Genomic DNA, 12,931 nt, shown 5'->3' on the forward strand with positions numbered 1-12,931 from the left:
TTCGTGCTTCAGCATGCTCGGCGAACAAAACTCTACACACTTAGCTCCAAAACCCTTTAGATGCAATCTATCAGCATTATACAAATTCTTCTTTCTGTCAAACTTGGGCTACAGGTCCACAAACTATACATGATTCCTTCTGCACATCCTGTGTATTGATTCATTTGCTACCAATACACTCTGATCAATTTGCATCAATCATAGCATGGCAGGAGACTTACAATCCTCACCTACTTCATTTTGATTTTTGCTTCGTCCAACAACTTCTTCACATCCTCCCTCACAAAAAAATTCTTACCACTCAGATCATTAGTGTCAACCAAGACAATTAGTTCTTTCGTCTTACCTTTCTGCATCTGGATGGCATGACTAATACCATTAATTTCTGAGCCAGGGAAACAGTATTTTGTTATACAGTAAACCCTTGCCGAGCGCAGATTTGCAGAACGCGATTTTGCACATACGCGTTATCTTAATTGCTTCCATTTAATTTGTCCAATGCTAGAATTTCATTCATACACAGTACGCTGCAGAGCGTCGGCCGACAACCCAGCTTGGCGCTGCCCACTAGCTGAGTGACCCAGGCCGAGTTGCGATCATTTCACTCATGTTAGCAGAGCTGTAATCACGTATTTATCAGTGTTTATCCTCTTCTCCTTTTGCATTTGTATTTCTTTTAATTTCAAAAATTCAATATGGCATCTAAGAGGAAGAATAAAGATGATAAAGCAGCAAAAAGATGCAAAGTTTAGACTTTATCTCAGAAAATTGAAATTTTAGATAAGTTGAAAAATGGTACAAGTGTTTCATCGCTTGCAAGAGAACTAGCTATAAACGAATCAAGAATAAGAATAATATGGGAGAATGAAGAAAAGATTTGGTCTAGTGTCAAAGCTTCAGGCGATACTTCGGCAAAGGTCGCTCAAGTTTCAAGAAGAATTCCGCAATTGGAAAAGATGGAAAAAATATTAATAGTTTGGATTGTACAAATTAATCGTACAAATTGCAAAAGCAATTGGTGGCGAAGGATTTTCAGATATGGAAGAAGGAGAAGTCAAACAATTAATCGAGAATGACAATCGAGAAATGTCAAATGAAGAATTGGATGATCTTGTAACACCAGCCGACAGTGAAAGCAGCGATAGTGAAGAAGATAAAGCGCCTTTAACTTACAAGAAGTTAAACGAATTGTTAAAAAAGGCAAGGAACTGTCTGATTTTGCAATGGAGATTGACCCCAAATAGAAAGAAGAGGACACTTTATGAAAGGCATTGAAAAACTCTGCACTCCTTACCGTGAAACTTTTAAAGAGTTGCATCAATCATTGTCCCAAGCAAAAATCATTATCTTTTTAAAAAAATAATTGTATCATGTACCCACTTATTAAACAGTAATAAAAATCCTTTCAATTAACATTTATTTCATTTTTCCCTTTTAATTACTTTCAATATTTAGGTTAGTTTAAATTATACATACATACTTTCTTAATTTGAACTATATCTAACACATTTTTTCCCATAGAAAGTTAACTTTGCAGAACGCGATTTTGCCGTGTGCACAATGTATTAATGATGTAACCCCCGCGTTTGGCAAGGGTTTACTGTACTATTGTTAAGTACTCCTCTGATCACAGTCTCCACACATAATTTTCTACTTACCTCATTTTTCATGTTTGTTCACATAATCCTGATTTTTACCTCGACTATATGCTTCTTTCTCTTCTTAGCCCTGTTAATCTCTTTCTGGTTCTGCAAACTTTTGATTTCATGCTTTGTCCTGTGAATAGATAATGTTATTATCTATTCTACTAATATTTGCTTGTTGTCGCCCCCTAACTGGCACTTGCTATCAAAACTTAATACACACTCGTTTACCAGTTTTTCTCATCCTTTAATTATCGGCATGAACACATTTCACTCTCTCACACACACTGCATTTTACAAAATCATGTAAATTCAAATCACCCAAGAATGACATCTTTTGCTGCCACTGTTCTATCATGCATTGGTGCCACACTGACTTTTTAAACAAAAAATATGTTTTTTGTTTAAATTATAAAATAATTTAAACAAACTAAATAACTCAGTCAATGACAAACTTGTATAAAACAAAAACCACGAGTTAACCTAATATTATTATTAATAAAAACATTAAAAAAATGACTCGGCTTTCAGCAGTGCTGATAACACAATACACACACAAAATGCACCCTCTCACTGTCTTTTTCTTTTTTTAAGGACCTCTCGCAGTCCTTTTCTTTTATTTTTGATAAAAAGTTGTGAGTGCAATGAAATGATTGCTGGATGCCTAACACGTCTCTTTACTTAGAGATTGGCTGGGTATAGTGCAGTTTCCTTGCTGAAGGATACATCTCATACTCATCTGAAGCCAGATGAGTATGAGATGCAAAGAAGATCTATATCATCTTTACATCTTGTGTTTAAAAGTTATGCTGGAGCATAAGTTTTAAACATAAATGCTGGCCTGGTTGGCCGAGTGGTTAGCATCTGCTCTCCAACCAAAAGGCTGTGGGTTAGAATCCAACAACGTGGGCATTGATGTTTGCGATTGTGTTTAATTTACAGACAAAAAAATACTGGTGGTGGTGGGCAGTAAATGGCATTGGTGTAGGTGATAATTGTAGTTGGTGGATCGAGTGGTGGAGACTGAGAGTTGTAGAGGAGATGCCCTCCCTCGATGAATCTTTGGACTCCCTGGAGGTGTCAAGTAGTAACAATAATAATAAATGGGGAAATACCATCAGGACCAGTAGCCTTGTTGGTACCCAAGCTATTCAATATTCTTCTAATGCCTTTACGAACAAAAGACTAGAGAAGGCATGCAGTGTGTGCAGTTCTTTGTAATGTTAGGAGTACTTTGCCATGATAGTCAATGTAAGAATTGGATAAGAGGAACAGTACCAGGAGGTCAGCCCTGTCTTTGAAAGATGTATTATCTGGACATGAGAGGTGGAAAGATAGATAGGCAATAGTTGAACCCAATACCCTGACTGCCATTTGAGCAGGTGATAAGTATGTTGTACCTGGCCCTTTCAAAGTTAGTGGCTGACTTTCAGATCTTTCAAGGCTGGAAGTAGTAATATAGTGGTAAAAATAACCAGGTGAAAATGCAATAATGAAAACATTATATGATACTGTAAGTGGAAAAATCTACTAGAAATTTGAAATGCAGATAACCATCTAGAGTACATGATATTCAGAAAAAGCTGCTAATATATGGGATTACAAAAAATTTAACAGTGGCTTCATGTAACATTAGCTGGTTCCAGATGAATGACATGAAGCTCTCATAGTACCCATCTGTAAAAAGAGAAACAAAACAATATGAAAAGATGCTACTCAATTACTCTACTAAATATTCGAAATAAGTTATGCAAGCATACTTGATAAAAGTTGTCAGGACCGGATTCTGACTTTAAGACACACAGCTGTTAAATCATGAAATTAGAGGGTTTTTTTTTTTTTTTTTTTTTTTTTTTTTTTTTTTTTTTTGTAGGTGCTTCAAAATGCATATGATAAGATGTTTATTCAAAATACTAATTATGTGGTATAAATGGGACAGAATAATGCACAGTCAGTACTGAAGTTGAAGTGAGCAGTAAAAATTTAAGATGTACAGGAAGCTGGTTAGACATGAAAAACAAAGAGGGTGTAGGCTATATGGATCACATTGTGAAAGGAGGTGCCATTATGTTTGATACTGAAATTGGAGAGATATCTGACTCAACCTTTTACTTTAAGCAGATGATGCTATACTCTTATAGAACACAAACTTGTTGAAATGGCAAATTAAATTTGGAAGCAGAGTAAGAAAAGTCAGTCTGGTGAGGATACAGTCAAATAATTTGAATTTGTGGATTTCAGAGTTTGGTTAGAAATAAAGCTGTTGATAACAGATTATAGATCACAGATATGAAAGTTCTAAGAAAAATGAGGGGAGTGTAGCAGGTGGCATCAATGACAGAATCATATTAAAAATGTATACAATAGAAAGAAAGAGCTTCTGTAGCTCAGTCGGTATAAACAAATCCCTTTGGTTGGAAAGATTGGGCTCGATTCCCATCCGTGACGTGAGGAACTTTATCTGGTCTCTTTCAACTAAAGGTGAGTTAGTCAGAAGTAGAAGGTTTTTTCACCTGGAAACTCAGATTTTTGGTCCCTCAGTACAGGCAAACTGGCCCTGTGAACACATGGATTAAAGCCATGAATACTTATGTCCCAGCCATAGGTTTGATTCATCAGCTATATGCTAGTCCCAAGCCTGGATAAAATAGGGATGTGGAGCACTGGTGAACTACCATGTAAAAATCTCTCCAGAAATACTTTGTGGCAAGAACACTTGCCTACAAAGTTATCAAGCAAGAGTCAGATATGACTGAACTGATATGACTAAATCAATCAAATTAGAAAGAAATTTGACATTGTTAGTATTCAAGATGTGGGAGAAATGATTTAGTATGATTACTATACCAGAATAAGAGGAAGAGGAAAGTTTCTAAAAGAGTTATCTGGTAACAGGAAAAAATCCCAGAGGACAAAGAACTCAGTCAGGTGTGTAGTCAATAATCCCTTAATAGATTAAAATGTAAGATTTGATAATATTGGAGAATGGCATATGATAGCTTAATTTGAATGAAAATTACTGATAAAAAGCTAGCAAAATTCTCACTTTGTGTTAGCTAAGAATGCACATCAAGAAATCATGAAGATAATAATACAGATAAATACCGAAGTATAATTTCTGGTATACAGCATACCAGAAATTAATGGACAATATACACACTGAACTTTTGGTTAAAGATCATTACATGGAAAAAGGATTATTGTTGCGTTGTCTGTTTTGGAATTATGATGGAAGCAGTTTAGGCTATGAGGCAAGTATATAATGTGTTCTTCTGGCTAATATGACTGTTCTGCAGGATTAAACACCTGAGTTTCTGAAAGGAAAAAAAAAAAAAACCTGCTACAGCCATATGATGTTGGCTAACTCACCTTCATCTGAAGTGGGGAGAAGCAGGTTATAAATAAATGAGCAATTTGAAATTTACAAATAATCCCATTTGGTGACCTCTTATTTTCCAATAAAACAATTAGTTATGATACAAAAATAGAAAAATATATTAACACAGGATGAAAATTATATAAATTAAAAAACATGCAAACAAACTATTCTGAATTAAGAAAAATAGTTAAAATATGTTTATTACTATTAGTTTATTTGCAGAGCTTCTCACCCCTTCTTCTTTATTCTTTGCCTTTTCTTCATTACTTTCGGGAGGTCCAGCCAAAGCTAACACTTTACTAAACACTCCTAACCTTGCAAAATGCTCTAAAAAGATGTCTGCTCCTTTTGTCATTAAATCTTGAATCATATTTAAGGCTACTAAATAGCCATCATCATCTTCCTGAAGAATAAAAAAAATTAATGTTTACTATTCTGTATAAACAGGAAAAGACAATGCTATTTTAAAGATTAACAAGTAAGTTTTTTTTTTCATTTCAATACGATTTTTTTCTTCATTTTAATTTTTAATTTTGTGCTGCCTTACAATTCAAAAGTATAAAACATACAATTATATAAATTAATTTTCTTGTTATTCTAATTGCATAAATTAATATTCTTGTTTACTTTAGATAGTAACAAAAGATATTTTCAATTTATAATGCATTAGTAGGTGAATGGGCTGAAAGTCAAAGAGAAAGAATTTGAATTGCATTTTGAAGATATGCAGATTGTCTCAGAAGACTAAAAATCTCACCTAATTGTGATTTACTTATGTTCATTTTTCACAGTATTGTATATTCTGTGTATAAATTTCATAACTGGATAACTTTTGTGACACAATAACTTTTTTTTTAACTCATTTTGCATTTATTAATGCTGTATGCCTAACATTACTGGAACCACCATTTGGTTAAGCAGAGGCAAAACAATGGAAAAAAGATACAATTATCCCCAAATTTATACAGTATTGAAGAATGCATTTTACAAATTAACATGGTTTAAAAACTGATACCACAATTTATTTAGCATGGGCTAAAAGATCACTTAATACATCCATTCATGCTGGCCTAGATAAAACTTCTTGGGACTGTCCATGACCATGAAGAGAGGTATAACTTTACCTTATCACTAAATACTGTACAGACTACAACCTATATATATATTTAGAGACAATTCATGTAATTAGAGACAACTGGAATGAAAATAACCTTGCATAATGAAAAACACTCCCTCCCACAGACACTATACTGAATACATGCAAGCAAACTAAACCTTTATTGTAGTGCAAACACATTATAAAATTAAATGCATTGCCTTAACATCCATCTTGCAAATTTTCATTTGCAGAAAATACATGGTCACATATGTTTATAATGCAATCATTGGATGCATAAAGCAAATGATTTGTTTAAAGCATTTAAAAAGTGAAAATTATCAATTTATTAACAAAAATTTGAATTAACTATTCTAGCCATAAATAACATTACAACTTTACAGCACATAAACCTTTAATCCATCAGTAAATCATTTACAGCTTTCAGCACATACCACATATATAACATGTATATAGCAGCACTCAATGTTTAATGTCCCCGTTTTGCCTTCACATATGCCTGAAGTCTGTAAGGCCACATATCAATGGTAGCATGCACATCATCCAACAGAAGTGCTGCCGTTGCTCGCTCCAAATTCACCTTTATGCTAGCGATGCTTTATTAAAACACTTAAGGAATTGAACAACGTAGTTAAGGATATAAATTAAATTAAACTTTAATAAATATTTTCCGATATTTCGGCAACGTCACGTTGCCATCTTCTAAAGGAACTTATAAAAAAAGTTACGTGCACGTAGGCACTACAACACAGAAACTGGGAATGAAGAGATGAAGCTATTGTTCTCCTAACAGTCCTGGTGCCCTCTAGCGGGCTAAGTAGGTGTTCTTGGCCGTTGGGCTGAAGGTTTGCTGATGTAGGCCTCCTAAATTTGGGGCAGTCGCATACAACCAAATTTGTTGAGGTTTGGAGAATTTCTTAGGGCTGAGGCTGATTCCATAAAGAGTCTTTCAAATTTGTATTTGCTACGGTGTATCACTGTAGCTTTCTTCCACCGTATTCTGTGGCATGTATCCAGAGCATGGTCCGCAAGCCCAGAATGACTGTATTTGTGAAAACAGATGTAGTCCTTGTGTTCCGAAATTCTGATATTCGCTGTCCTGCCTGTTTGGCCAAAGTAGGACAGTTTACAACTGCAAGGGACCTGGTAAACACCAGGTAGGTCTAGGGGAAGTGGTTGGTCTTTAGTGGAGCGGATAAGGGATGCCAATTTTCTGTAAGGTTTGTAACAGGAGGTCAGGTCATGTTTTTTTAAGATCTTGGTAATCTTTTCCGAGGTGACTCAATGTAGGGAATGGTGATGGATTTAGAGTAATCCTTGTTGTGGAGGGGAGGGGATCTGTGGTTTGTAGGTTCTAATATTTTTTGGTTTTTTTTTTTTTTTTTTTTTTTTTTGGGGGGGGGGGGGGGGTAGCCATTGGCTGAGAAAGTGTTGAGGATGTGATTTAGTTCAGTGTTTAGGGCTAAGTCGTTTGAACAGATTAGTTTAGCTCTGTTGTATAGTGTTTTCACTACTCCATATTGTTGTGAGGGGGGGGGATTGTTAGTGAATGTATCTGCCTGTATGGGTGGGTTTTCTGTAAACTGAGAAAACCAAGGTTCCATTAGGCTGGCGGGTGACTAGTGTGTCTAGGAAAGGGAGGCTGTTGTTTTCCTCTTTTTCCAGAGTGAATTTGATTCTGGGGTGTTGGTTGTTTAAGTGTGTTAAGAAGGAGAGAAGTGTTTCAGAGCCATGTGGCCAAATAACGAACACATCATCAACGTAGCGAAACAATATGGTTGGTTTTTGTGGGGCAGAGGCTAAGGCTTTTTCTTCAAAGGTCTCCATAAAGAAATTGGCCAAGGGTGGGGAGAGTGGTGAACCCATGGCTGTCCCCTCTATTTGTTTGTAGAATTTTCCCTGCCAAACGAAATAGCCTGAGTTCATTGTGAACTGAAATAAGGCTGAAATATCGGGAGAAAATTTAGCTTGGATTAGCTCTAAAGTTTCCTTGAGTGGGACATTTGTAAATAAAGAGGAGACATCAAAGCTGACCATTATGTCAGTATGTTGGAGTGTAAGGTTTTCTATGCTGGCTTTGAAACGGGCTGAGTTTTTTTTATGTGTGATGGTGTGTTGCCAGTATAGTTTGTGAGCTCTTTGGCCAAATGTTTAGCTAATTTGTATGTGGGGGAATCAATGCCATCCACTATGGGACGTAATGGCACATTTTCTTTGTGTATTTTTGGGAGTCCGTAAATACGGGGGGGGGGGGGGGGGGGGGGGGTGCAGAGTTAAATGGCTTTAATCTGTTGGTAACTTCTACAGGCCAAGAAGTGACTCTCTTAAGCTAGCGATGCTGTGGAGCTATTTCTTGCAGGCTACTCTCTCAAGCTCCAACCACAATTTGAAGTCCAACAGATTCAGATTGGGACTTCCACACAGCTAATCAAATGATGATATGTGTTGGGCACATTCACCTCCAACCACTGTTATGTGGACTTTGCCTTGTATGCAGGGACTGAGTCCTGTTGGAAGGTCCACTGCCTACTGTGAAACAAGGTGTTGTTCAAGAGCCATACCACAAGTTCCAGCACGGTGTCTTAATATGCTTCAGCAGAGGTTTTGATCCCTTTCTCGCAAAAATGCAACTTGGACACACACCCCCAATATGTCACCCACCCACCCACACACCAAACCATCACTGACACAAGGTAAGGACCTCTTTGAATTTGGGTGCTATGTCACATGCTGTGCGACCATCTGGGGCAATATACCCAATCATTTTGGCAGTTAAACAGCTCTTCAATGGGGAAAATCTCATTTATGAAGAGGACGTGTTTTGTTTGCATACCACCAGAGAAGTGCCTTTGCTTTTATCACCCTCTGTCACATCAGTTGTGGTGTTAGGAAGTGTCCAGTAGAACAACAACACTCTCATCCCCCACCCCCATGTCATCAGTTAGTACATGTGACTTCTTCTTTGCGGAATGTTCATCTCTCACAACGTCACTTTCTGCACGCCAGAGGCATTCTTTCACAGCCTCACGAGCTGTTCCATCTTAATGCAGAGTGGTCGACCTGTTCTTTGACGGTCAGATTCATCTTTTGTATTCTTATAATGAATAACAGTCCAATACAGAAACATCCTACTGATCCCAAGTAGAATGTAGGTGATAAAACCTCCCAAGTAGTTTTAAGCGTGTTGAAAATAACAGGTGGCTGCAGTCAAAGTGTTATTACAGCTACATGGTTCTCATAATCTTCCCACTGCATGTTAACCCATTGGCTTCACACAGTGCCACTAATGGATCCAGGTTCACATAATTCTGTGGGCAGTGCAGTGGTGTGCAAAAGTTGTAACAGTATTTATGGCAAGACTGTGTAATTTACCAATATGAGGTGTTTTTTTTGGGGTTTTTTTTTTACCAATAACTGGTCAAAAAAAAACACTTCCATTAGGTTTGTGTAAAATAAGAACATCCAAAAAAGGAAGGGAACTGTTTTTTTCTACTTCTAGGATAAATTAATTTAGGTGTACTGAATTAATTTTTTTGCAAAATTCATGAAGATTTGACAAGAAGAGTTCCAGATGGTGGGAGGAGAGAATATCAATATATCTGTACCAAATAGCTTAGGAGGAAAAGAAAATTTTGAATTATTCAAATCATTCTATATAATAATTTGCTAGATTTAGGGAAATAGAAGCCCCCCCCCCCTTCCCCTAGAAATTGCTTCTATCTGTTTATAAAGTTTCTTGTGACAAGAAATATAACCTAAATTTATAGCAAATTCTAATAATTTTACAATATCAGGAGGAAAATCAATGCATAATAATTTGGTCAGCAAGCAGGATATTTGTGAAGAGTGAAACTACATCAGATCTAATTAAGATCTGATGTAGATCTAATAAACTACATCAGATCTGCAGGTTCTATATTTTTGACAAATGTAGAAGAGCTTTCTGTGAATGCCAAAAATAATTTGGAAAGGTGTTTTGCAATTTTGTAACATGGAGAACTTATGCAGTCTGCTGTGAGGATTCCTAAGCAGTCCTTATGATACAGATATGTTGATGTTTTTGAGGTTTAGAATGGGTTGAGTTAGAAGAGAACAATAATAGGATTGCCTTTTTAGATTTCCTATTACTTCATCAACCAGATGGTAGCCTTCACTTCTCAGTATTCAGAAAGAAAACACATACTGGACCTCACATTCATCCTCTTTACTGTCAAAACTGGACTTTGCTAAAACATTATATCACCATTATAATTGTCAAATATTTGCACCATTAAGACTTTAGTACACCATGCACACGCTCTTGTGCTCCATGATTTGCTGCTCTCTCCCAAGAAATAAATCACATCGAGCCCACCTTCCTTAATAATGGCTTTACCAAATTATGCATCCACAAGATAATAATCATAGTTTTCTTGCCATCTGCCTCTTATCGAAATAGTGATACAGAAGTGGTCTATTGTGTCACCATTCACTATATTAAAGGAGTTTCAGAAAGTATAGTCAAACTACTTGGATCCGTGTGTTGAATCTTAAATGCTGGGAGGACATCATGTTGGAGGTTTAATGGAATATTTACAGCACTAGGAAAGGATTAAAAACTAATTTTAATACTTGCAATATTTCATCTCAGTCACTGAAGCACCTTCAGGGATTACAAATAACTCTCGTAACACACACTCAAATACAACACAATACTAACTGAAACACATGGGTAATTATCAGAGGTCCCACTTTTACATCCTAAGCCACCTATAAATGCCCATAGAGGGCGCACCACCTAGAAAGGACTTTAGAGTCACCCACGTGTTTCACTTAGTATTGTGTTGTATTTGAGTGTGTGTTACAATAGTTATTTGTAATCCCTGAAGATGTCTCGGTGACAGATGAAATATTGGAAGCATTAAAATTAGTTTTTAATCCTTTCCTAGTGCTATAAATATTCTATTAAACCTCCAACATGATACTTAGATCCATTGGCCTGCAAGTGTCCTATCAACAAGATATCTACTTTTTTAGGTTCAGCTGAAGATAAAATTCTGCCTTTAGCCCACCCTGGAGTGTATTAAATTCCTATTTTGGCCACACAGGCAGATCTGTAGCCATGCATCATGATGAACATTTAGCTGACGTTAAGTTATATGAGCCAGAGCCATTGGGACTTGTGACACCAAATTCTTTGGAAGAAAATTAAGGATTTCCATAAAAGTAATAATCTCTTGGAATGTTTATACAAATAGAGTTGTGAGACCTTGCTACATCAAATTAAATTTATCAAGCTATGACCCTTAAGCACCTCCTGCAAGAATCATTACAGCCCAAATTTTCACTTTTTAAGTGAAAATTTAAGCTCTACTCTTTCTGATGATACCACACTCCCATCACATTTGACAGATGGTTTACAGCTGGCCAGTTTAGAAGCAGCTACTTAGCTGACAATACTTTAGTTAAGAATTTAAATTTCCCTCTAAAATTCCAGCAACACCAATCATAATAGCAGCATACCACTAATAATAAAATAAAGATCAGAGAAGTGATTGCTTCTAAACTGCAAACCAAATTCCTACTCTTTTTAGGTAATATTTCATTTTTCCCCCACATAAGAGGCTTTTTTAAGCAACACCAAATTAATCTTTTCCTTACCTCGCTATCTAAAACACTTGCTGTTACCTCCACTAACTGTGATGCAAAATTTGGTACACCAATATCAGTACTACTCAGATCTGCTAAATGTGAAGACTGGATATAATGTGTCATTTTTCTAATCAAACTAAGACTTGACTTCCTGCAAAATATGAATTGTCACAGAACTAAATGATGAAATATGAAGAAATAAATTTTATTTTTATAAAAGTTCCTTTACATACTTATAAAAAAAATGCTCTAAAACTTTTAAATTTATAAAATTCTTTTTTCATTTTAAAAAGGAATTACAGCAATAAATATAATTAGAAAAGCACTGCCCTGAATAATAGGAAATTTATTAATTACCATAGACAATATAATATACTTAACTCTTCCCCTACATTTTACATATTCTCAAAGTGAATGAAAGGAATAATAGAGCTATTGGGACTATAATGCAATGATATCCACAGAAATATGAAATTCCGTTTACCTTACTTCAGAAACTATTAAGATTCCTTGACTTACATTAATATATATATATATATATATATATATATATATACATATATATATACACCTAAACCTCTTTTTATGCAAATATTTTTTACACAAATTCGGAGTTACGCCAATTGGGATATCAAAATTTTTTTTAAGCGATTTTTATTCACTTTTATGCGACCAACCTAAAGTCTACGTTAGGAAAAAATCCATAATTCAAGAAAATTCTGAGAATTGTGTAGAATTGCATTCTCATTGCAATTAAAAAAAATTCTAACAATTTTGTAGAATTGCATTCTCGTTTCAATTAAAAAAATTCTAAATTCTTATGAATTTCATTTATTGGGAATTCCCCGAGTTACAGTACATAACTGACTGCGCATAAAAAAGCAGTTCTTATCAGTTTGAATTTGGTGTTTGAGAAGACAACACAGTTATCACATTTTTTGCATTTGCATTTTTTAAATGAAATCAAAATAAAAATCGCTTTATAAAATTAAGAAATAATAAATGGTAAGCTATATGTAATTTTCAAACTTTCATTTCATTAACCGAAGATTTTAATCCAGCCCTCACATGATGTTGCTGATAACCAAAAAAAAAAAAGGAAAGCCGTTTCCTTAGATATAAAAATTCAAATTTTAGATCGTCTTCAAACTGGGGAAGGTG

The 12,931-nt window shown here is 35.4% G+C and overlaps 1 protein-coding gene across 9 annotated transcripts in view; it reads right to left on the reverse strand.

The window, feature by feature from the left end:
- The window catches only part of Ufd4 (ubiquitin fusion-degradation 4-like), an 831,523-nt gene that overhangs the window by 650,052 nt on the left and 168,540 nt on the right, over nucleotides 1–12,931 (reverse strand). For 7 of the 9 annotated variants that reach the window (XM_090399614.1, XM_090399618.1, XM_090399613.1 and 4 more), the window contains exons 10-11: nucleotides 11,780–11,921; nucleotides 5,228–5,425 (exon numbers count right to left, since the gene is read on the reverse strand). In XM_090399614.1, coding sequence (XP_090255740.1) covers nucleotides 5,228–5,425; nucleotides 11,780–11,921 — 340 coding nt within the window. The remainder of the gene's footprint in view (nucleotides 1–5,227; nucleotides 5,426–11,779; nucleotides 11,922–12,931) is intronic. The other 2 variants (XM_090399612.1, XM_090399619.1) reach the window with 1 other exon arrangement.

This window comes from Typopeltis vanoorti, chromosome 10 (genome assembly GCF_054136105.1).
Source record: "Typopeltis vanoorti isolate ZY-2024b chromosome 10, IOZ_Tvanoo_1.0, whole genome shotgun sequence".
NCBI lineage: Eukaryota > Metazoa > Arthropoda > Arachnida > Uropygi > Thelyphonidae > Typopeltis > Typopeltis vanoorti.